The sequence below is a fragment of the Phodopus roborovskii genome, unplaced genomic scaffold (assembly GCF_943737965.1).
Source record: "Phodopus roborovskii unplaced genomic scaffold, PHOROB, whole genome shotgun sequence".
NCBI classification, from domain to species: Eukaryota; Metazoa; Chordata; class Mammalia; order Rodentia; family Cricetidae; genus Phodopus; species Phodopus roborovskii.
Genome location: NW_026126517.1, coordinates 34,796,758 through 34,821,998, shown reverse-complemented (window position 1 = coordinate 34,821,998; position 25,241 = coordinate 34,796,758). Strand labels below are relative to the sequence as shown.

At 52.3% G+C, this 25,241-nt stretch overlaps 1 protein-coding gene across 4 annotated transcripts in view; it reads right to left on the bottom strand.

Moving 5' to 3' along the window:
• Nucleotides 1-2,106: 2,106 nt before the first annotated feature.
• Stra6 (signaling receptor and transporter of retinol STRA6) overlaps nt 2,107-25,241 on the bottom strand; it is a 76,225-nt gene continuing 53,090 nt past the window's right edge. For 3 of the 4 annotated variants that reach the window (XM_051197588.1, XM_051197590.1, XM_051197587.1), the window contains exons 2-18: nt 20,959-21,087; nt 17,556-17,622; nt 17,218-17,303; nt 16,107-16,246; nt 15,454-15,620; nt 13,780-13,902; nt 11,120-11,187; nt 10,843-10,922; nt 10,585-10,646; nt 8,984-9,146; nt 7,315-7,390; nt 6,416-6,549; nt 5,326-5,443; nt 5,140-5,241; nt 4,078-4,241; nt 3,489-3,644; nt 2,107-2,933 (exon numbers count right to left, since the gene is read on the bottom strand). In XM_051197588.1, the coding sequence (XP_051053545.1) occupies nt 2,767-2,933; nt 3,489-3,644; nt 4,078-4,241; nt 5,140-5,241; nt 5,326-5,443; nt 6,416-6,549; nt 7,315-7,390; nt 8,984-9,146; nt 10,585-10,646; nt 10,843-10,922; nt 11,120-11,187; nt 13,780-13,902; nt 15,454-15,620; nt 16,107-16,246; nt 17,218-17,303; nt 17,556-17,622; nt 20,959-21,071 (1,986 nt within the window). In that variant the 5' untranslated portion in view covers nt 21,072-21,087 and the 3' untranslated portion in view covers nt 2,107-2,766. Of the gene's footprint in view, nt 2,934-3,488; nt 3,645-4,077; nt 4,242-5,139; nt 5,242-5,325; nt 5,444-6,415; nt 6,550-7,314; nt 7,391-8,983; nt 9,147-10,584; nt 10,647-10,842; nt 10,923-11,119; nt 11,188-13,779; nt 13,903-15,453; nt 15,621-16,106; nt 16,247-17,217; nt 17,304-17,555; nt 17,623-20,958; nt 21,088-21,744; nt 21,923-25,241 lie in introns of those variants that run through there. The other variant, XM_051197589.1, reaches the window with a different exon arrangement.

Sequence of the window (25,241 nt, the reverse complement as noted above, 5' to 3'; positions counted from 1 at the left end):
TCCAAACTAGCTCATGGGACAGGTGGGATGGGAACCTGAGCGTAGCTTTCTGTGTTTCGAAAGGGGTCAGGCAAGAGCTTGCATTGTAGACCCAAGGAGAGTGTTAGGAATAGAGCTGGAGTCAGATGAGAAAGAGCAAGGGATGAGACTGAAGGATGAGGAAGTAGGGGACAGAGGACGAGGAAGAAGCTGAAGAGAGCCTTGGAGGAAGGGACCGGGAATAGAGCTGCACCTGGGCTTTCCCTCTAGAAAAAGGAAATGGCCCCAGAGTGAAACCCTCTGACCGATGGGAGGCCTGGGAGTTGGAGGCTAGCCACAGCGGTGAGGTTGTAGATACCTCTGCCTGTAGAGACACTGCAGAATGCCAGGCCTGTGCTGGGTCAAAGGTGCCTCCCTATTCCCCACCTTTAAAGGTTGGATGTGTGCACACAGGGTCGGTGACTTTCAGGGGAAAGGCTGCCCCCCTTCCCAGAGCCCCAGGACTGCTGAACTAAGCAGAATAAAGGCAGGAGGTTAAAGAGTCTGAGGGAGCAGCTGTGAGCTTGGCAGCTGGCCAGTGGCTCCCCCACACTGGGGCGCACGTGTAGGGCCTCCTATTACCCTCATCCTTCTCCAACTTGTGGGTCATGCTGAGGCTTTGTTAGGCAACAGCTGGCCGGGGTCAAGAATGTCTTCACATCTGACCCCCCATATCCTGTATGCTGTGTTCCTTTGGGTCAGTTACTGCACATCTCTGGGTTTCAGTTGTGTCAGAAATGAAAGGGTAGAGGGCCAGGAATGTAGCTGAGTTGACGGAGTGCTTGCCTGGCATGCACGTGGCCCTGGAGCAGTGTTGCATGTCTGTAATCTTGACACTTGGGAGGTGGGCACTCAGGAAATGAAGCCAGGAAGACCAGATTCTTATAGAATAGCAAATTTGAGGCCAGCCTGGGCTACATGAGATCCTATCTCCCCAAAACACAAAGAAAAGGCAGTGCCTAAAGGTCCAATTGACTGACCATCTGGACTTCACAGTTCTGACTTGGAGCCCAGCATCCCCATTCCACTCACCACTGAGCAGGCTGGGCATCTTGAGGGTCTACCTAGTACCTGTCACTTACCACTCAAGGCAGAGCAACATGGGAACTGTTGTCTCCAAGGAAACTGGGTACTCCTTTGTGTTGCTCTTTTGTGGCTTCCGCTGTCCTTGGTGTATGGCATGAATTCCCAGCCAGCCATGGACCCCCCTAACTGGCTGCCACCATGTGGACCAGCCCTATCTGTAGTTTCTTACAAAGCCTGTGAAGAAGCTGCGTCATCTTCATCTCTATATACTCATGCCCCCCCCCCCCAGTATTCCCTTTTCCTGGTCTTCTTCTGGCTGAATCAGTTTTCTGCATCACCTCCTCCAAGATGTTTTCTTGGATCCTCTCCCACCTTCAGTGTGAACCAGGCCCCTTCCTTTGATCCCTTGTCTTGTGACCCAGCCAGGTTAGATTCTGTTGTGATTGTCTCCCTGTTAAGGGCAGAAGCAGTGTTGGAGTCATCCTCCTGTGACTGTGTGGGTTATTGATACCCCACATAGAAGACATTTTCAGTAGGCTGGGGGGGGGCTTAAAACATGCTTTTTTTTTTGGCCTCTGGGCAGTCCAGGTCATGGATTTGAGGGGCCAGTAGGTAGCTCTGGTGACCCCTGTATGTGCTTGATCTATAGTTGGGAATAAACATGATTTTGAGAGTCCCTGGCTCAAACAGGGTGGGGAGACATGGTGAACCACATCTAAAGCGTCTCTCTGATTCATACATCTTCCATCTCCTCTAAGACCCCAGTGTGTCTGTATCTCTGCTGCTGCCTGCATCCCTGCCCTTGCCTTTAGCCTTCCCTGCTCTGAATGACATCTTTCTCCCCTCTGTTCCTTTCTTTATTCTTTAGGATCTCTGTCATTCCTGCACGCAGCCTCTTCTCCACAGATCCTGCCCATCCTTTAAAACCTGGAAGCCCAGGAATGGCATCGTAGGATCCCCAGCCATCATCACATAAAACAGGCAGTTTTCTCTATCCTCACCTGGAGTCCATCCCAGCACCCCAAGTGTCCCCCTACTCCCCCAAATCAACTTCAGATTAGATTTACTGACAGTGTAGGTGGCTCTCCTGAGAGCCCTTCCCCAGGAGGAGGAATGTTCCTCAGGGCACATTTATTACTAGGAACACACTAACTTCTTTCATGACAACTAATGGCATTAAAACTACAAAAATATGTAGCTCTTGGAGTGGGCAGCTCAGTGGGGCCTCTTGGAGTCTGACTTGGCTGCACTGGAAAGAGTGGTAGGAAGAAAGAGGAAGGAGAAGCTGGGGCTGAGAAGAAGCCCACACAGACTCCACCTTCAGGGTGGAGAGTGGGGCCAGCTGGGATGGGAGATATCCAGACCTTTCATCCTCACCAAGGAGCATGAGGGGCCTGAGTGAGGCCCAGCAGGCAGGCTGAGGGCAGAGCCAGTGTGGGGAGGAGAGGCCTAAATGTGGCCACCCCTGTTCTGCCAGTTTCAAGACCCACCAGCTGTTTTCTCTAGATCCCTAGCTGGTAGCCTGGTGGACAAGCACAGACCAAAGTCCTCTTGAGGCTGGTGGTGTAGACACAGTGACTCCAGTCTCCTGATCCCACAGGGATCTGCTGGCTGGCAGAGCTGCCGCTGGGGGAGGGGGAATGCTGACATGGATGGGAGGGAGGATGGTAGACAGGAATGTGCCTCAGCACACACAGCAGGGTGGCGTGGTTTTCCTCACCCTCAAGGCTGGGTGCCATTGGCCTTGGCGCTTAGGGCTGCCTTCCGCAAGGCCTGCAGGCTTGGATTGTGTAGCAGTGTGTAGGCCAAACCCCAGCGGGCCCTACTCTGGCTGCCTTTGGGTCCTGCTCCCTTGGCTAGCAGGTCCTTGGTCTGTAACAACTGCATCCCTGAGGGAGAGGAAAGGAGGAAGACGTAAGGAGAGAGAGAGAGAGTGTGTGAGTTCCAGCCAAGCTTCCACAGGCCCCAGACCCGAGAGGGGTCTGAAACCTCCAGGCACAGCCAGGGTTCCAGCCACTAGCCTGGGAATGGCAGAAGGCTGGGCTGCAGAAGCATGCTACTCTGCTGGTGGAAGAGGAGAGAGGAGATGAGGTCTGTGACGAACTAGAAGCTGTCAGGCTAGACAGCATAAGGTGGGGTTGGAGGCATAGTATCCTCTAGCATAGACCTCCTGGGCAGAAAAGGAGGTGTTGTCTCTTTCCAGGAGGAAGCCTTGGAGGAGTGTCAGGACATCCATTCTAGTCTCTGTGCACACATAAGGTACATGTGTGTGCAAGTCCATATTAAAGAAAAAATTACCCTGAGACCCAGGCAGGAGGCTGACAACAGGAAGCTCAAGGACAGAGGATGGGAGACTTCCTGCTGCTCACTATTTTGGAGAGGCCTCCTGCGACTCCTCCCTGAGAAACTGGGAGTCTGCATCCCCAACCCAGGTGAAGAAGTACCTTCTTCTTCCTCTGCTTGTCTGAGGCTGTCCTGGGGGGCCAGTGGGGGCCGGGACTGTGGACTTGGTGCATGAAGGAGCAGGGTGCAGAAGGCTATGACTGCTGGGTGTGACTGGCTGGCCTCGATCCTCAGGAAGTTTCGGTATGTGTGATAGCCTAGAATTGGTTGGGGACAGAATGCTGAGGCAGACTAGAGGTACCCAGAAACAGCAAGAGGCATCCAGGGAGATGTGTACACACTAGCATCCAACCAAGCACGGCACACACACACTGCACACAGGCACTGGCACCCTTGTTAGAATACACCACACCCACCCTGCTGCACAGGCTTGTCCTGCACCAAGAAGCTCTGTCATTTCTCAGCACACTCACTCCATACACCTGTGGAGCCCTGGCAGTGCACACACACACACACACACACACACACACACACACACACACACACATGGTCTTACACCACAGAGCCTTGGCAATGCTCACACACCTGCTACACATGCATACAGAAGCATACATACACAGATCAGCTCAGAGGTCAGGGTAGGGCAACTATCTGGACAGCTCAGTCCCCAGATCCTGCTAGTGACCTTACCTGGATCCAAGGAGGCAGCTCTTGGTGGCAGCAGGCTGAGGTCCATCTGGCCAAGGTGAACAGTGTTGTACAAGGAAAAAAGAATCACTCGCCAGATGGCCACTACAGCTCCCACCAGCATGTTGACAGGGAAGAGAAGAAAAGTGGCTACGCCGAGCATGCGCCTGGGGGTAGGGAGGAGAAAGGCTGAGGCAGGCCTCCCCGTACCCAGTCCTATGCCAGACCAGGATGGCAGCCCCAAACTTCAGGCACTGTTGTTATCCAATGACTGACATTTACTGGAGACATTACTTTTTTACCTCCCAGGGGAACCAACGTTTACTGGCAGGTGTCTCCCTCTATCATTCTCTCCCTTGGTTTTTGAGACAGGATCTCTCACTCAATACGGAGCTCACTGATTTGGCAAGACTAAGTCGGCCAGCAAACCCCAGGGATCCTCCAGGCGTGTGCCACCATTATGTGGGGGCTGAGGATCAACTAGCATGGCAAGCACATTACCAACTGAGCCATCCCTCAGCCCTCCACCTGTGTCTGTATGTGTTCCCACCTTCCTCCTCTGATACTCTCCCACACCCTTGCTCCCAAGTGAGGAGGAGTTTGTGGTGAAGAGTACATCAATGGTCCTCAAAGTAAGAAAGGCTCCTGGCAGAACTTGGCTGACAGCTCAGTGGCAGAATGTGTCTACTATGCCCTAGACCCTGGGTTTGCAAGGCTGTGGGTTCTTAGCACCCCCAAAATCTTCTGGGAGAAGACTGACTCTGTGAAAGACAGGAAAGAGGCATTAACTTTTTTTTACTTTATTTTTATTCCAAGTGCATTGGTGTTTTGTGTGCATGTATGTCTGTGTGAGGGTGCTGGTCCCCTGGAACTGGAGTTAGAGCAGTTGTGAGCTGCCCTGTAGGTGTTGGGAATTGAACTTGGGTCTTTTGGAAGAAAAGTCAGTGCTCTTAACCACTGAATCATCTCTCTAGCCCCAGAAAGAGGAATTTAAGGAGGTAAAATCTACAGAAAGAGAGAAGAGCCTGGGACCCGAGAGAACCACAAACTCGGGGGCCATCTTACTTGTTGGTCAGTTCTGGGTAACCATGGTGAGTCTCCAGGAAGACCCAGTGGGCTGCTATGTTCTGCAGGGTTACAGCCAAGGCCAAAGTCAGCCAGAAGGGCCTGTATGTGGGCAGGATGAGGAAAGGGATGCTGTTAGAGGACTCTATGGAAAGTCCCAGAGCCCCTGATCTTTGCCTCACTCACCATGTGGATTCCAGGGATCGCAGGAGCAGGAGGTTTCTGCCATGGAGCAAAGGTACAAACACCAGGAAGGCCAGGATGGTGGTCCCCAGGAAGAAGATGACCTGCTGTACCAGGAGCCCTGCAGGGGGCAGAAGGGACAAGGGGACAGACAGGAGGTCCTGTGGGAGCCAGCTTACCCCTGCACTCTAGGAGGCTTCTGTGGCTTCTTCCATTCTATGACACTGCCTGAGCCCTGGATTTTTGTTCTATAAAATAGGGGTAATAGTTCCTGCCTTGGAGGGTTGTTGTAAGACTCCAGTTGCCTCAGAATCCATGGTATTTCCCCCAACTTGAGCCTGAGTTTGGAGCACAAATTACCTTTTAAATGAGCATGTGTGTACCTCTGAATCAGAGCTTAGTACCTGTAGGGACTGAGTGTGGCTGTGGAAGCCATCAGGCCACAAAGTCACCTGGGATGATGTATACAGAGAGGCTTGGGATGTCTAAGGTTGACCAAGATGAGAACACAACTTTTTGTTCTACTCTTTCCTCCATCTTGCATCCCCTTCTCTCCTCCCCTGGGGGAGAGTGGGAGATCTCAAGGCCAGGTCTGGCCTTCGGATCTGCAGGAGAGGTCAAGTCCCTCACAGTTCAAGTGTGTTGCACACTGTGTTGTCTAAGGGGAGAACTTGAGACATGGTCTAGAAAACTCCTTGAGGCTCATCTGACCGGACTGTCTCAGGCAACACTGCTATGCAGCCTTCACATGTCCATGGAACCTTGCTTGCACTCCCCGGGAACAAGGAACTCTTCACCTTGAGGCAGCCCATTACGAACAACTTTCCCTTACAGAAGCAGCCATATGCCACCTTGAATATGCCACATCCAGACCCAGGTCCATTCTGCCCACAATTACCCAGGGATACCTTCATGTGAAGGGCTCCCTTTTCTGGGGGCTCCTGCACTGCCATCTAGAGCAAGTTTCCTGAGAGCAAGGGGAGCAAGTACATTCCTCCTACTGCTCTTTCTTTGCCCAGCCCAGTAAAATCCTTGCCAAGTATCCATCCCTCCCACCAGGTCCCAACTCTAGGAACATGACAAGGGGGCTCACCGAGGCAGCTGAAGGCTGTCTGATAGGCGCTGAAGTGCATCCAGCAGACTATGGCTTGGCGAGAGGGGTGAGTACTCTGAAGAGGGGGACCTAGGTCCAGGGCAGCCCCTCGGTGCAGTGCTTGAAGGTTGGCCCTGGATTGAGAACAGTGACCTCAGAGGACAACACAGTACCTCTAAGTGGTAGCTAGCCCAGGGTGAGCATCTGGTCATCAGCAGGGAACCTTAGGGCTGCAGGAGCCTGGAGGTTAACAGTCTGGGAATGGTCCTCCAGAGGAAAGTCTGTGTAGTCTTAGGAGACCCCAGATAGAGACACAACCCGAACCTTCACTGGAAATGATGGAATTGGAATCCAGCTGGGTGACCAGAGAGGCAGGCAAGGCAGAGGGCCTCAAACGCCAGGGCAAGTAGGGCCAGCTCTGTGGTCCAAGTCCCTGAGTAGGAGCGCTGAGGCCTATTGAGTGCTCAGAGTAGGGACCAGTTCTCTGCATCGCTCATTCCTTGGGACAACCTCCTCAATGCCCCCCACCTTCAGGGGTGCCTGCTCACCCTCTGGCTTCCGCTTCTCTGCTCTTACTCATGCAGTCACTCCTGCCTTTGGTACCCTTTGTCCTGCCCCTTTGACCACTGGAATTGGATTCTTCTTTGCCAGGTCACCTTCTCACAGGCAAACTGCCTGGCAATCCTGGCAATGTGTTGTGTTCTGTACCACTCACAGATCTCCAGGACAGCCATACATGCCCCTCGGGCAGGCAAGACCCACCTTCTCCTCCCACCACATACAAAGGGGCAGGGGTACCTGTGGCAGCCTGGACTACAGAGGCTTCTCCCTCCCTCAAGTCCTCAGGACTTGGACCCCTGCCATACCTCTGTACTAGAGTGTCATGGCTTGTCACTGACCTGTGAGTTCCCAGGGAACGGATCAGGAGCAGGAAGGTTAATGAGCAGGACAAGACCAGAGCCGAGATATAACATGCTGGATGAGAGAGAGAGTGGGGAGGACGGGCTGGAGGATTTCCCACAGCCTCTGACCCTTATCCCTCACTCTAAGGAGAAACCACTAAGCCCCATCTCAGGTTCTTAGGTTCAGCATGGGCTGACACCCTCTACAGCCCCATCCTGCTCAAGAACAAGAAAGAAAAAGGGCACGGAGGAGCCACAGACCTGGCCTTTGCCTTGGTTTTGTTGCTTACGTTGCTATGACCCCAGCAATGGGAGATTCCTACCTGGCATCTGCCTGCAGCTCCCCTCTATCTGCAGATGTAGCTGTCCCTCAAGAGGGCCTTGTGACAATCACAAGTTTCACTGATGGCCGTGCTGCTGTGGCCCACCTCCCATAAGGACCCTGGCTATAAACCCATCTGCACTTCTGGTAGTGGTTTTGTTCAGACCACAGAGGGTCATGCCCTGCACCTACCATAGTGAAGGAGGTGGCAACTATTACCTATCTCTTCTAGGCGGGGCCCTTCTCAGCTTTCTCTCCCGCACCCCTCACCACACACAGACACTGAGGTCAGGTCCGTAGTCTCTGTAATGGTGGCTAGAGAGCTCTGAACACATGTGTAAGAATGTAATGGAGGACAGAGAGCTCTGAACACATGTGTAAGTATGTAATGGAGGACAGAGAGCTCTGAACACATGTGTAAGGATGTCATGGATGCCAACCAGCCTTACTCCAGACCCTCACAGCAGGCTCACAAGGTCTCTCACAGGAATTGTTCAAGGAGGGATTAACAGCTCATGCCCCTGTATGCTCCCCGTTCTCTGCCATACACTACCAGCATGCCCTGGGATGGTGTCAGGAAATATGTCAAACAGCTACACCACCATCTGCAATGTTGGTAGCCTAAGCTCTAACCATTGCGTGCTGTTCCCCCAAAGCCAGAATGCTCATTCAGCAAGGGACACTCAAGTGGACCGATGAGACAGGTCCCATGAATCATGACTATCAGGCTTTATGACAGACAGGGTGGAAGGGAGCACTAACTTGGGCTTCAGGAGACCTACATTCTATCTACTGTGTCTGACTGAACAACCAAAGTCTGGCCCCTCTCCATGTGTCCCCCACAAAGCTTCTGGGAGAGAGTAGGGGTAGGTAGGGTGTATCAGTCCACTGAAGGGACAGCTTGTGTTGTCCCCTGGCTTGAAGCTCATCTCATGGGAGGCAGGGAGAGGGAGAGTCTGTCTAGGTAGACAAGGATTGGGAGGAGAAAGTGAGTACTCTGCCAGGTGCTTCCTGTGCCAAGAGGATGCTAATAAATCCTAGCCCCCATCCCACACACACGCCTTCTCCCTCCCCACCCTGAAGTCACACGACCATGGGCTTCTCTGTCACTATATCTAGACAGTTGGTCAAAGACACTGGAGCTGTGACATAGATGTCACAAAGGTTGATAAGCATCATGTCATGCCCTGTGAGATGTGGAAGTGCCAACCACCCCATTTTGAGATGAGGAGTAGAAAGGGGCGTGGCCAAAGGCATCCTGTGTGTTCATGGCAAGCCATCACCAGGTCCAGTAGCCTGTCTCCCATCCCCACTACCGCCTTTAGGGACACTAGGCAAGCTCACCTTCCACAGCCCATAAGTGATGCTTCACCAGCTGTACCACCTCCTGCCGGTCCTCGGAGAGCACGATCCCAAAGCCAGCCAGCAGGTAGGAGACATCTGTGGTGATCCCCTCCCTTACCTTCTGCACAGTAGGCACTACACTCACCAGCAGCAGCAGGGCCACCTGGAAGAGCCCTGCTATGAGGTTCGGGGTGGGGGGCAGCTGTGTGCATAGCAGGCCCCATCACCCTGGAAAAGTGTTTCCTAGTCTACCAGGGGAGACTGTAGCAGGCTGCATCCACATGCCCCAACCACCCTGAGCCTGGGTCCTTGTGCCTTCAAATAGAATGCGACATGAATGTATGACCTTAGCCCAGGAGGCTGAGGATAGGCCTCCATATAGCTATCCCTATTGATTTACCTCTACTTGTCTATCTAAGATTCAAAATACAAACATTTCCAACTTTGGGCTAGGGTGATATTTCAGTCAGTAAAGAGCACCAGTCACTTTACTGGATTCGATTAGTGTGAACCTGAATAGCATGAAGCTGAATTTGGTTTCCCAGAACCCATACAAAAAGTTAGGCTCGGTGGCTCCTGCTCATAATCCCAGCACTGTGGAGGCAGAGACAGGCAGATCCCTGGTGCTCGCTAACCAGCCAGTTAGCCTACTTGACAAGCGCCAGTGAGAGATCCTGTCTCAAAATGCAAGGTAGATGGCAACTAAGGAATAATACTGGACACACACACACACACACACACACACACACACACAGGTGCGCGCGCACGCGAACGAGTGTGTGAGAGAGATTTCAAACTTTTCCATAGCAAAGAAAACAAATAAGCATTAAAGTTTGACAGACCTGGAGTCAAATTTTGGCTGCCCTGAGATTCTAGCTGTAGAAAGTTGGCTGAGTCTGGTTCTTTGTGTCCGAATTTCCCATTTGTAAAATGGAGAGAAACCAGACCTACATCATTTCAGGAGTTTTTATTTTGTTGCTTATTTGTTTGTGCTTTGAGACAGGATCTCCTCTAGTCCAAGCCAGCCTCAAACTAACTTCGTAGCTGGGGAAGATCTTGGACTTCTGAACCTCCTGCCTCTACCTCGGCTGGGATAACAGGCATGTGTTTCTGTGATGCTAGGGATAAACCCAGAGCTTCATACTTGTAGGCAGGCACTGTACCAACTAAGATACAGCCCTAGTCCCTGGTAGTTTATTTGTTTTTAAGAGTTATGCTAAAGGGGGTGGTGATATATTCAACATGACAACTCACAAAATCTTCCCAGCATAGAAAAGTGGCTTTATTTCTTCTCTTTTATAGATGAGCTAATAGGTTCAGGAAGGTGGAGAAACTTGGCCAAGGTCACTCAAGAGGTAAACAGTAGAGGTACAATTTAAATTCCTATTTTTGTTGACTTTGAAATTTGTGAATCGTCATATGAACCTGCTGAGGGCTGGTATCCCTCCCACAAGAATAGGCTAGTGTTTTCAGGAGACTCAGAGCAGCTGATTGGATGAGGGGGCACACCTGGGGATCTGATTGAGGCCTGAGCTGTCTCAGGTTTGGGGGCTGAGGTCCGGGGTTCAGCGACAAAGGGCACTACACACTTCAGGACATACCTGATAAGTGGCTGTTCCTGTCAGAGTGGCTGAGATCACCAGCTTCAAGGGCAGGCGGAATCCTCCAGTCACCAGAAGAAGACATGAAGAGAACAGTGTGACCCAGACTCTTGCCTCATCCCTTTCAGGCCAGGCCAGTATATCCCCTGACCAGGACTGGCAGCTGTGCCTACATTTGAGGAATTGGCTGACCCTTCCCACCAGTTTCTCTGAGCAAAAAGGCTCAGCCTAATCCTGGACTTGCACTGAGCCACGTACCTGGCTGTGGAGTGTAGATGGAATGTTGGGAGCGGGCCCAGGCCCAAGACAGGAGGCTATGCTTGGAGATGGGGTGGGAGCTGCAGACACATCCAGGTAGGTGGAGCTCAGAGGAAGCCCTCTGCTCCAAGGCCACATCCAAGTTGGATCACTCTTCATCTTTCCAGACCATGCCACTACCAGGAACCTCCTCCACAGCCTTCACCCGGTCCCATCCTCCCACACATGACTCCCAGAACGTCATCTTCCTGCCTGCTGAGGTCTGCCCAGACCTTACCGGCTGTCCAGCTTCTTTGGGCAGAGGAGGGTTCTCAGATACTTCTCGGAGTAGCTGGTCTGCAGCCCCTGTGTGGACAAGTGTTGGAAAGATTGAGATCTGCCATCAGCTGCCCCCAAGTCCCTGGCCAAGGATACTGAATGGATGAACAGACACCATGTGGTTTCTGTAATGCCTCCTGATTAGGACAGTGGTGGTAGAGTCAGGGGAGGCTGACCTATGACCTATGGGGACAAGCCATACCCCAGAAAGCTACATTCTCCACAGATATTCTATCACAGAGCCTGAAACGCTGGGAAGTTTTTCCCAAGATCCCCTCTTAGTCATATCTCGGCTTTCTGACCAGGACTGGGGCCAAGGGAAGCCTGGACCCCATGGGCTCACTTCTGCTCAGGACACAAGATGGTGCTAGACTAGGGCACATACCCTAGTTCCCCTCCTGCTACTACTTACTCTAAGGAGATCACAAGGGAATGGGATTTACCTAAGCCACATTCCAGGTCTTAAGCTGCCTACACAGAGGCAGAGACCCATGGGGAAGGTGGGGTGAACCTCTGCTTGGATCAGTGGGAGAATACAAGCAATGGTTACCTGTTGCCATGGCAACCTGAGGACCCAGGGTAGGAGTGGGTCCCTTGTGGCTTAAATCTTTCTGACAAATGTCCAAGAAGGGTTTAACTCTCCCTTGGAGGAAGGGCTAGCCACGGCATGGAGGTGGGCAGAGGAAAGCCTGGGAGGTGGTGGGAGTACATGTACCCAGGCCACTGTGACCCCTGGGAGACCCCAGGCTTCACAGAGAGAATATAAACATCAGGAAGGCAAAAGTGGTGAGCACTTGGGGTCTTGCTACGTGTGGATAACATATCTGGAACCTAAAAGGCAGGAGCATCCTGACAAGAGCTTCCTCTCCCCTCATTTCTCCTCGGCTCCAGCTCAAGGCTTACCAAGGCCCCTCTGCCAATCCGTAACCCAAGCAGCATGCACCCAGGAGAATGCCACCCTGGGAGGTCCTGCTCCTTGGCTACCTGCTCTAGGTCAGCTGGGGGCAGTGGAAGTGGGGGTGGGGGAAGCTGTGTTGTTTAAGTCCATGCTTGTGCCCAAAGATACTCAGCCAGGTGGAGATTACTGCTGGATTGTTCCCCATCTCTTTGCCCTTGCTCCCCAGCCTGTGCTTTATCCCTTCTGGGTTTGATCCTGAGCACCAAGTAAACTGGGCCTTCCCACTGCCTAGGTCTCATGACCTCTTCATCTACATTCCTATGGCTACAAACTCAAGGCATCACTGTCTAGGCTTGCTGTGGTATCCTCTCAGGGCACTACCTGCAGGAGGTCTTAGTCAGTAAATTCTGGTCACAAATGCCAGCCAGCACCTGACACAGGGGAGGGGCTTAGGAGCTTCTTGATTAGTTTTTAGTGTCTTTCAAGAATGGTGTCTTGCATCTATCCCTCCAAACAATTCACAACACCTTCTTTTCTTTTTATAAAGACAACCTCTCTCTCTCTCTCTCTGCGTGTGTGTGTGTGTGTGTGTGTGTGTTGTTTGTTGGTTTGGGGTTTTTGTTTTGTTTTGCTCTTTTTTTTTTTTTTTTTTTTTTGCTTGTTTGTTTTTCAAGACAGAATTCCTCTGTGTGTCATGGCTGTCTAGAAGCTCACTCTGTAGACCAGGCTGGCCTCAAACTCAGAGATCTGCCTGCCTCTGCCTCCAGAGAAGTGGGGTTAAAGGCGTGCACCACTACTGCCTGGCCAAGGTACACTTATACCCTAGTCTGAACTTCTGGTTCTCCTGCCTCTGTCCCCCAAGTTCTGGGAGCCACCATGCCCAGTTTACTTGGTGCTCAGGATCAAACCCAGAGCCTCATGCGTGCTAGGCAGGCATTCTACCAACAGATAAAACCTTAGCCTGGCGGAGGTTCTCTTACATGCTGTGGTCTGTCCTGGCACAGGTGGGTCTGGAAAGTCCAACCCACCCTTCATCTAGCTCCTTCCTCTGCCTGACCCCCTCCCACTCCTGCTCCTCCCTGTCCCTCAGACTCTCACTGATGCCCCCTCCAGGAAGCCCCTTCCACGGTCACCCCCTGCCTTGCATCTGATATCATCAATAGTTCAGATCAGGTCAGAACGAGCTTCCTGAGTCAGCCCAGCATCTGCAGATCTCTGCAGCATCACAGGACTCTTGATAGCTCAGTGCTCCAACGGTACCCTCCAGGGTTTCAATGACAGAGCTATGAATCTATGGGTTCAGTTCTGCTTTGCTGAGTCCCCACTCTGCACACAGTCCAGTGCCCTGGGGTCCCTGGGGACCTTCAAGAACCTGGCCCAGACCAGCCTCTGCCTGGGGACAGAGATAGAGGACAGTACAAAACAGTTATTCTGAATTTTTTTCTGGGGATGGCAGAGAGTAAAACAGCTTGCCAAACTAACAACTGAGTTTGATCCCCAGAATCCACATGGTGGAAGAAGAGAACTCACAAAAGTTGTCCTTTGACTCTGGTACTCTCTCTCTCTCTCTCTCTCTCTCTCTCTCTCTCTCACACACACACACACACACACACACACACACACAGGGGGGGAGATGCAATTTTAAAACACAGGGGACACAGACATAAGCAGGCAGGTGTCAGGACAGTGCTGGTACACACTTTACTTGGGAGCCCGCTTACCTGAGATCCTGCTTCCATCCGGTGACGGACACTCAGCACCAGCTGCACTGGGTACCAGAGGCTCAGAAACCCCAGGCCCAGAAGCAGAGGCAAGGAGGCCAGCAAGGAGTAGTACTTATAGATCTAGATAGAGAGACACTCAATCAGACCTACCATCTGCCTTCTTCCCAGGGTCCATGTCCCTTCCCACCCAACACAGGCCATGGTAAGCCTTCTAGTTCTAGGACCTCTAGACTGGGTTACCTCCCCATCTTGTGTCCTAAAGGCTTAAACAGAGACCTAAAGAAGGTGGCACAACCCCTTCCTTCCTATACTCCCATGGACTTCAGTGACGCCTGAAACCAGACACCCAATTTCTCAATGTCTGTGCTCCCAGCATGTTAGGACACACTAGACCAAAAGGGGGCTGGAGAGATGGCTCAGCTGATCTTCCAGGGGACTCGGATTTGGTTCCAAGAACCCACTTGGCAGTTCACAACCATCTGCTGCTCTGGTTCTGAGGATCTGGTGCCCTCTTCTGGCCATCATGAACACTGTAAGCATGTGGTACATACACATGTGTCCATACTTGTAAATAAAACACTCATATACATTTAAAAAGTTAAATAAAATTTAAAAACAGACAAAGACCTAATTTTGTCTGGTACATTTGTCTAGTACATGCCCCAACACCCACGTGAGACCTCGCTGGGTCAGCCCCTTCCATGTTCATTTATTTGATTTTCAATTCAGTGTGTTTTTCTTGAGAACTTAATGTGTGCCAAGCTCTACATGGTGAACAATACCCAAGTCCCTTAGCAAAAAAGCTTCTTAGTTTTTTATGTTTGGGATCTTTGTTTGCTATTTTTAGACAAGCTCTCGATATGTAGCCCAAGTTGGCCTCAAGCTAGTGATCCTCTTGCCTCAGCTTCCTAAGAGCTGGGATTACAGATGAGATCCATGATGCCTGGAATTTAAAAAAAAAATACTACTCTTCACTTTCCTGGAGACACTGGTGCTGCCAACACCATGTATAGGCTGGGAAACTGAGTCTCAGACAAGTGACTCTTCTCTGAGCACTTAGTACTAGGTAACATCACCTTGCTTGTGTATTGTGTCTCTTCTGGAAGGGCAGCTCCTAGAAGGTCAGGGATTTTTTATTTTGTATATTTCACACCTGAAAATGTTGAATGAAGAAAGTGGGGACTGAAGAAGTGAAGGGTGACTGGAAAGTGAATGACACTGTGAAGCTGGGATGTTGGGTTGTCTGGCTAGAAAGCCGAGGCACCACTGTTCTGTGGGTCTGGATTGAGGGGCTTTGTAGTCTCAGCCAGTAGCCAGCAAAGCTGTTCTGGGGTTCTAGAATTCTTCTTTTGACCTCTGAGGCTATTTCCTCACTCAGCACTTGCCTCTGTCTATTCTCCCTGCCCAAAGGAGGGCTCAGAAACCAGAGAGGGATGCTATAGGCTTCCTTATCTTCACTCTGCCCTCCTAGGCTGACAGCTGCTGGGGATGGGCCCAGGTCGCTACCCCAGGCCTCAGCCCCAGAGCAGCCAAGCTTGGCACAGATGTGGGTTGAAGGGCATGAGAGCCTGAGAATAATGGAGGGAAGCAGGGAAGCCCAGTGTGTGGAAAGAGGCGAGAAGAACCAAACAGGTGCACCCATTGCCTTAGGCTACTGTGAATGGGGGTTACCTTGGGGTCCTGAGGACACTCGGCTCTCTGCCAGACCTGAACTCCAAAGTGAGCCCAGGATAGCACAGAACCCAATAAGTACGCAGCTCGGTGTTCTGCCGTGGCACAAGCAGCCAGAGGGTAGTAAAGGACTGGGTAGTAGAGCAGGGCCAGTAGCTTCCAGGGCCCTAGACAGTGAAACAAATGACAGCCACTAATGGAGAGAAAGGCAGAGGGCCTGGACCTGAAGCATCTCTCCTGTCTATCTTCTAAGCCCCTCAGGTTCTTCAGTGGGTAAGAGCTCACTTTGCCTGGGTTGGAGCAAAGGCTATGATCTTAGCCAAATTACCTCTTGAAGTCTCTGTCTCCCCGTCTGTGAAAAGGAAAGAATCACGTGTTTTAGCACGGTACCTGAGTAAGTACTCGGCAAACTAAGTACTGTTTTATCACTGCTTTCTTCTCTGACCCTTAGTTCTCTCTACTGTAAACTAGAGCTATTAATGTTTCCACCCTTTGAAGAGACTGTTGATCTAAAGAGGTCACTCTGCGGCCAGAGTACCCCCTACTGACAGATGTTCCTGTTGCTATCACCTCCCCCCAGCCAACCTTAACAAACCAGGACCACACCCTGCCTTTTCCCATCAGGCCAGCCCCAGAATTCCCTGCATAGATACCTGGGCTGGATGCTGCCTTGAGTCTCAGGAAAGGCAGTGGGTCCTCATCAGGGAGCAACAGGCACAGATTGCTGAAGAGTACCACAAAGACAGCAGTGGGCACTATCCAGGATCGGTCCCCAGCCAAGAAATCCACAGGGCTGCCACGGACAGACAGGACACAGGGAAAGCACTCAGTCTCTGAGTCTTTGCCCCTTCACACTATGCCCCCTAAACTGGGAACTAGTCAGTCTACCATCCAAAGGGGAGAACGGAGATCTCTCTTCACTGCCCAGTCACTCACTGCCAGCATGTTTGCAGAGGGCCTAGCGCCTATCCTGAGCTGGACCCTGAGGCTAAAGGCAGGTGGGAACAAGCTCTTGGTGCTCCGCCCTCCAGGAGAGCTCCAGGAAACATCCGCCTCCATGGGAGTAGATCTGTCTGTCTGGGCTGGCAGGCCTTCAGAGAACACAGCGAGTCATAACATCCTTGTGCAAGACCGTCTCCTTGGACTGGGTGTGGATCAGGGCAGAGGGCAGACAGCGGGCACGGCAGTCTCAGGCTTTTGGTCTCTGCGTCTCTACTCTAGCTGCCCTGGTTCTCTAAGAGTCCAACCTCCTTCACCTTACTCCCCAGTGAAGTAGACTTCTCCCTGCCCCAGACATCTCAGGCTGCTTCCACAGAAGTCCCCAGTTCCCAGAGGACTTGAACCTGCCGTCTCCTTCTTCACGCAGCCCAGTCCTGTGTCCTCAGAGTGATACCTGCCTCATTCTCTGAAGTGAGTTACACAGCCAAAGAAAAAAGGAAGTTGCAGCCGTGGGGACTGTAATCACTCACAAATTGTGATCAGAGGATGTTCTCAAGGGAATACAATGATACAACACCAGGAGTTATTGCCACTCTAAGATGCCTACCAGGACCTTCATTTCCCTGGAATTCTTTCCCCTAGCTCCTGAACACTCAAGCAGGTGGATGGAGCAGCCCCTCCACCTCCCTCGGTCATACCAACCTGAGATGAGGACTCTAGAATGAGAGAGTCAGGGGTGTTTCTGAAGTCAGAGCTGCCACCCACCCTCCCAGAGGAGCCTTGTCAGCTGGGCCTCAAGTGGGACTTCCCAGAGCTAGCACCAACCTGGGCAGTCCGGGCCTGCGGCCACCACATCGTGGCCAAAGCCTGCGACGCCTCACCAGCAAGGCCAGCAGCAAGAGAGCCAGGAGCTGGAAGAAGAGAGCAGAAAAGGGCTTGGATATCAGGCGTCCCAGACATCCAAGACTTGTCCCTGCCAATCTCAAAGTACTCCTCACCCACCCAGGGCATGCTCAGGTGATCTTGTGGGGTCTGGCTAAAAGATGACAGAGTCTATGAGGGTTGGACTTGGTCAGTACTTCTGGTTTGGGGGGCACTAAGTTCCCAGCATCATTCCAAATAGGAACACAAATCCCTCTGGTGGCAAGCTGGGCTGGACTTACTGACAGTGAGGCCAGGCAGGCATGGGTCAGGGCAGGTGGTGCACTTGGCTGGCAGGGGGGGTCCACTCTGTGGAACAAACAAATGACAGGTTTAGCTGGATCTAGTGTTAGAGGAGGCCTCATCAGCATCTCCCTTCCTCTACCTCTACCCCAGCCTGCCTAATTCTGCTTTTCAGGGTCAGTCTGGACCTCCATACCCCTGCATTGTGCTGGTCCTGTGCCATGCTATAGGGCTAGAGACAAGGGAGTGATGGGAAATGCAGAGTACGCAAGCTGTGTCTGAATATCTATTCTTGATCACCCAAACACTTCCTATACTCCAAGGTCATCATCATCCAACCACCTCTAGGAGACTCCTGACTGCCCAGAGCCTCACGGACCCTTGTGGAGCAGAGGTTGAGCATACCATCAAGTAGTCCAGCATTTAGTCCTGTCTGGTTTGCTTCTGATGCCTGATGTATCTGGAACTGGAAGGGCCCTTTCTCTTTCCCCATTCCATCTCATTAAAAGCTTTGGTGTAGTGCCAAACAGGTTATATTGCTACACAGGGACCTGAGTCAGGGATCCAGGCCATACAGTTTTCCATGCTCCACTGCCTACTGAGCTGAACACACTAAATGAAATGTCCCTTTTCTTAATCACCACAGAGGCTCCCTGGGAGGACCGGCAGAGGTCCTGCTCTGAAGGTAGTTAAGCCCAGAAGGAAGCCAGTGGAAATAAAGGGCTCAATGAGGACCACGAATGCTGCAACTTCCATGGCTGGGTCATGTGGCAGAGAAAGCTTGAACTAAAGACAGGTAAGCAGGCAGACTGGCTGCCAGGGCTGGGATAGTTCTCTAGAATGCCAAGCTTGGGTCTGAGAACCAGAGGGATGTTTCCAACATCAGGCCTGGGAAGATGGGGCTGTGGTGTGTGTGGGGTGGGGAGGTGGGGGAGGGCAGTGAGGAGTTGGGAGTGCAGAGTAGGGAAAGGGTGAAGCTGGAATGAGTCTGCTGTGGCTTGACTTCCCTGGCGAGGAGGCTAGGCCACCCTCTTAGACACCTGCATGCTACTGAGCAAAGAGGTGTACAGAGCCCTAGGACCATCACTGGGCTGGCCTGCTCCCTCCAGCTGGCTTTCTCTTGGGGACTCTCTGAGCTCATCATTGAGGTGGAGGAGTCAACTGGGTCTTACGGTGCAATTTCTAGCCCAGGCAAAGCTGCTCCCATAGGCAACATGCCTGCCATGCAGGAGTGTAAGAGCTGGATATCCATTGTCTGAGCTTGGATATGTGCAGTGTGACCAGCCTCTGGGCCTCAGGGGCATCACGTAAGTCCCTAAACCCTTCTCCGTGTCCAGTTCGGCTCAGCCCAGTGCTTCCAGCCTTTACCAGGACAGGGATAAAACATGCTGTCCCTTGAGCAACCCCCAACAAACCAAAAGCCACCTCAACCCTGGAAACCTTATTTAGGGCCCTGTCTGGGGGGACCTCTGGTCCTTATTGAACATAAAGTTCCTGACACCTTGGTTTAGTGTGTTCACTGGGGATGAGTGGGGCCTCAGGCTTTGTGTGATTGGTCAGACAGGATAGCATAGATATTACCATGGGAAGAGCAAGGAACTCCCTCCTGGGAGAACTACAAGCAGGTACTAAAGAGTGTAAAGGGGAGAGAAAGTTCTATCAGGCTTTTGAGAAGAAGGTTGGGGGGGGTCAAAACTGGATCACAGCTATGAAAAAGTCACCTTGCAGAGGTTTGGGGCTTGAGTTGGACAGAAGGTTGGCATCTCCATAGGAAAAGAAGGGAAGAGGTGTGGGAAAAGCCTGAGCAGAAGACAGTGTGGCTGGCACTAGATACGTCTCCCCATTAGCTCGTCCAGAGCGAGGCCAGGGCAAGGTTAAAGCCGGTATGGGAGGCACTGTGGAGTCTGCCTGCACAAGGCAGAGGCCTCAAGCTTAGAAGTCTGTGGCTGAGACCATCCTGACCCTGGGGCCCCACCCTAGCTCCATCCTGCAGTGCAGGGGCACACTAAGGTACAGAGAGTCTGCATCCTGGAAGTCTTCAAAGCTTTGATGTAGCATACCCCTGGGGTGTCTGACTCACATAGGCAGAGGTGAACCCAAGTTCACCTCGTAGGGAATCCCCTGTACTCCGGGCTTCCCGTTCTCATCTTGGGGTGGGGGCAGTAGGATGTGACTAGACTTGTTTTGTTTTGTTTTTTATATAAGTAAATTTGTAATAATCCCCTTCATTCTACAGACCCTTTTCTCTGCAGACCCGGTTCCCACCATACACTCTCCTTATTCTGAGACTGTGCACAGATTCCCCAACAATAGGACACGTTGCAGGCACCTGGCTTCCAGCCCATGCCCAGCCTAGTCCCTGACACTCTCAAGGACACAGTTTCTGATTGGGCTCTCACCCTAAATTAGGAGCTTGGCCCCTCCTCTAGTCCATGCCAGCATGGCCCAGTTGGGAATGCCTGGGGAGGGGGTCACCAGGGCCTTGCTGACCACAGACTTCTTCTGCAGGTGGCCAGAACCCTAAGTCCTCCAAACAACAGCACCTTCCCTCAGGCTTGGGTGGAGCCTCAGTCCCTGCTGGGTGACCCCAGCTAAGCCATGCCACAGCCCTAGCCTCTGGGGAAGCACTTGAGCGGTTTTTCCTTCTCCAGTTTCAAATTTTAATGGGGAACAGATGCACACACATCTGGCTTAGTACCTCCCCTCCACCCATATCACCCCACCCCCACCTCTCTGCCTCACCTTTCCAGTTCTTCAAAAACCCTCAGATAAAGCAAGGGCCAGGGACAATACCAGAGAGCTGAGCTCAGAGTGCCATGGAGGCAGAGGGTCTTAGGGAAGAGAGTGCCGTGCCACAGAAAACCTCAATGCCCAGACTAAACAGATAGGAAGCGTCCAGGCCAAGAATTCTCAGGATGCCCGTGGGGCGAGGTGAGTTGGACTGCATGCACACCCTCCCTGGGCTAGCCTGTGCATTTGCTGCAAGAACCAGCCTTCCATACCTCCCTAAACCCCACTCAGAGTGGTTCAGAGATGGCCCTAGCTTTCCTCAGTAACTCCCCAGGTTTTCCTGCAAGGGTTTCTGACTCCCCCATGCTTCTAAAGCTCCGGGTATAAAGCTTATACCTGTCACAGAGGTCTGTGACACCGTACTGCTTCTCATCCTGGCTGGCTATAGGCCAGATGGCCTCAAGCCCTCTGTAACCAGAGCTCAAGAACTGTTGTTCTTGGGTTTAGAGATAGCCTGAAGTTCAGAGAGGCTGTGACTTGCCCAAAAATCACACAGCAGATAAACGGGAGAGCTAATCTTAAACACTTGCCCAGGGTCTCTCTGCCCCCATCTCGGCAACCTCTTTACCCTAACCCTTTCTGATAGCTGGCTGAGCCAAACACCAAACTTACCCCTCTGGCTGCACCTCCTCAGGCCCTAGAGGCTCCTCGATGTACCAGCTGCTGTAGTCATCTGTCATCCCGGAGGAGGTCTGGTTCCCATCCTCTGCTGCCTGGGATGCCATGCTCCAACCCTTCTTCCTTGAACCCAGACAAGGGAGAGACAAAAAAAGAAAAAGGGGGGCATACAAATGTGAAAAGAGGCTTAAAAGAAAAAAAAAAGAAAGAAAAGAAAGAAAGAAAAACCCGAAACAAAGGAACATTTCTTCTTAATCCCAATGGTTACTTTCTTGCTTTTAGCTCTCTGGGAAAAGCTGTCTGGGACTTCAGGTCAGGGGAGGGCTGGCAGTGAGGGGAGTAGGGTGGGGGGGGCACCCAGGAGTCTCCTCTTGTCTTTTCCCACCCAATCTTGCTTTGGTCTGACAGAGTTTCCTGCACCCCTGGAGTTCCAGGCTCTTGCTGGAGCGCCTACTGGGCCAACTGACCTGCTACCAGCTGGTCCACTTTCAAAGATTTCCCTAGTGCAAACTGCCCTCCCTAGTGCCCGCACAGACCCCTTCCTTCCCCGCCCCAAGCCCACCCAGATGGACCCGCAGACAGAGTAGAAAGGGGGACCAAGGAGGAAGGAGCTGCAGAGATGAAAGGGTGGGCGGGCTGTGGCCGGCTCCACATGGTCTGTCCCACAGCTGGGCTCCCCACCCCTCCTGCTCTGGGGTCCAGCACAAGCCCTCCCCTCTTTGCCCAGGCTCCCTTGAGACCGTCCCCCAGTGTCTGCTTGCCCCTGGCCTGCCCCTTTACCTTTTTGGCCTCAGTGCTGGGAACACACCATAATTCTTGCTGAGCCCCTGCAGATGGATGGCTGCTGCCTGTGCACATGTCTACCTCTAGCACCTGCCCCAACTCTCCCCCCTAGGCACAGCCCCTCTGCAAAGACCAGCATTGTGGCATCTTAGGACAACACCCTACTGAGAGGCTGGCCACAGAGACAGGGAGGAACCTATCCACATGGCCTCCTGAGTATATATGAGGGAGAACACACGTGTTACACTAGTAAAACCTTTTTGTTCTTACGTCTTGATTTCACAAGAAGATAACTCACCCCCACAGGCGGAAATGAGTCCTTCAAACTCAAACCAGACCTGCAAGAAGATGAACCTCGCCTGCCTGCTGCTGTGTTTGTTCCAGCCCTGGTGAAGGGGTGAGGGTTTCCTATCGTCCCAGAGGAGCTGGACCCCTGGCTGCCCCCTCCCTTCCCTGGCCCAGCCTGTAGGGAGGAGCAAAAGGTAGACAAAGCAGAAAGCTCTTCTTAGCTTAGCTCAGGACCTAACACTCTGAGGCTCCCAGCCCTTCAGTGCCCCACAACCCTCCCAGCACTGATGCTGAAAGAATCTGGGCCATGGCCTTGCCCAGCTAGATTTTAAAAGCATTTTTAATGACATTTATTTTAATTTGTGGGTGTGTAGTCTGGGGGGGGGGCAGCACATGCCATCACAGAGGATGGCTTATAAGAATTGACTCTCTCTCTCTCAACCATTTGGGTCCTAGGGAGGACAGAGCACTGGACTGTGGGCCCTTGTGACACACATCTTCACCCACAGAGCCATCTGACACACTCCTCCTTTAAAAAACAAACAAACAAAAAAAAAAACCCCAAAACGTTAATTCATTTATTCTTCCAACAGAAACTTACTGACTGCCTACTATGTGCCAGTACTGTGACATGAGAGCTCTGAAGGACACCAGCTGGTCAGCAGGCCCAGACAGAGCAGAGGGGAACTTGTTCACTATAGAGGGAAGCCCCTCGTGAAGTTCAGAGTAAACAGGGCCTCCATCTCATAAGCTGTCCTCTGCACTGCCAGCCAGGCCCAGCAGGGCTGATGGTGGCCTGAGCCCTATGAACCTTCTCTTCCTCCTTCCTGAAGGACCTATATTCCAAGAGGAAGACTCCAACTTCCCTCCTGATCCCCCAGAAGAATTGCTCAAGCAGAGCTTTCTCAGACACAACACAGGTGCCTACACCAGCCCTGTCTGATCTCAGGGTTCAGGCAAAACCTGCCTCTCAGGCCTCCTGTAGACTCTGTGGACAGGGCCCTGCTTCTCAGTCCCCTGCTCTCTTTCCTTCCCTTGGGACAGTGCCTGGTCTCCAGATCACAGGGACTTTAGAAACAGTCTGGCAAAAGGACTCCTTGCTTCAGCGACCCTTCTCCACTCCTGGGCCTGCGCCATAAGGTTACTATGCGCCAAGCTTGCTGGAGCCCACTGCTCCAGTGCCAGAGCCTAGCATGCCCTTCACCTCTCAAGGGTCACAGACACTCAGCATAGAGAGCAGTCGGCCCCTACTGATTTTAACCCTGCCTCCTCCGATACCTTTAACAAAGAGAGCTCAGTCGGCTTCACTGAGCAGGTGATATGCAGTCTAGACATGAGGGGAGGGAGGTCGGGACCCCATCAGGCTGCCTGAAGAGCTTCTGTCCACTCAAGGGTGAAGCCAAAGAGACTTGTCAAGGCCAGGCATAGTCACTGCCCCCACCTCCCTGTACCAAATCTTCTCCCGCTGAGGAGATTCATATAAATGCTGCCCCAGACACCGAGATACCATCTCCCTTTATCCTGGAGAGATGCAGCAGCCACCTTGATGGCACGGATAAGAAAAGTATAAAAAGTGGTTTTCTCTGTTGGCATGGGCCCAGGAGCAGCCTTGAGGCTAGTGCCTGGGGCAGGGCAGCCCTGGCAGGGGAAGCAGGACAGGTTCCCACATGGCAGTGGGAAGGAACATTTAGGGAGAGGCAGACTACCTGTGCTCTACTGGTTCTGGCATCCAGTGGCATCCCATGGCATCCAGCCTATAGATCCTTCTATTGTGGCTTCTCCCCCAAGACTGTCTTCAGTGACTTCATGGCTTAAGAATGTGGACGCACCACACAGACCTTGTTGTAGCAAGCATATCAAAGCCACAGAGCCTGGCTGAGGCTGTTCAGTGCCCCCCATGACTTCTACCTACCCTCTGGTTCCCCCATCTACTCCAGTGGGGCCAGGAGGGATCCATGGGCGATGGGTAACCATGTGTCACCAGCTGAAGACAAACCCACTTCTTAAGCCCAAGGTTCTTTCTTCCTCAGCCTGAAACAAGAACAGTGTGGTCCTTCTACCTGCAAACCAGAGGACTAGCTCTGAGAAGATGGGGGATAAATCAGATCTCCTAGCCATAGGGGCAAGCCAATAAGGAGAGAGGTTGGGATCCAGGAATAGTAAGACATGCTCTTGAATGGTTTCTGCAAAGTCCTGGACAACAGGCCCAGCCTCTTCCTTGGTGGCCCATGTACCCAGGAAAACAGCAGGTAAGTTCTACTCTCAGGGTAGGGTGCCAGAGAAAAGAGACCATTGTAAGAAAAAGCTGTAAAGACCCGAGGAAAGCAGAGGGCAAAGGAGGAAGATCAATCTTGGGGGCTTCCTAGCAGAGGGGGTATGTGAGGTCAGAGAGATCTAGGCATGGTCACAAGAATGAAGTGTCTTAGGAAGCAGAGAGAGGGGATACAAGAGGCCAATGGAGCAATGGAGGGTAGCCTATCTGAGCTCTGGTGACTAAGATGAGGCTGATGCCCAAATGCCAAGACCTCCTCTAGCTAAGGCCATTGGCCATCTGGGCTTGATAGGGAGAAATTTTGTCCCTTGGGATGGAGCTGGTCCCTAAAAACTTTGGGCCAAGGCTTCCTTCCTCTCTGTGTTTTTGTTCAAGCTGATTAACCCTGAGGAATGTTTGTGTCCAGGAATAGAGGCCCACGTGCATGCCTGTGGTTATCAAAATCTTCAAAGGGCAAAGTGCTAAGCTCAGAAGGCACCAACAGCAACCTGCCAGGAATGAGGGTAGCACCCCAGAACCTCAGAAGGACCCCAGACCACCAGTGCTTCCCCTGAGGCCCCTCAGAACTTCACAAGCACACACATACCCATTCAAAAACCCCAAGACTTCAGCCTGGGGAGAGGGAGAAAGAAGGCCCAAGCCTCGGTGAGCATTACCCAGAGCCTGCAGACCCTCATCACTCTCCACCCGCCTACCCCAGCCTTGAACTCTAAACCCAGAAGCACACCCCAAGTCCCACAGCATCCAAAACTTAGCTACACCCCCAACCTCACAGAAAGATACAGGGCCCTTGGGTGCTTAAGTCTACTGTGGGGCTGGGTGGTGGCCCCCAGATATCATGCAGGTAAACAGAAAGGCAGTCAGCTCTAAGTAAAGCAGAGGGTTGGGAGTCTGCCTATCTGTACATAGCGTGTACACACACACACACACACAC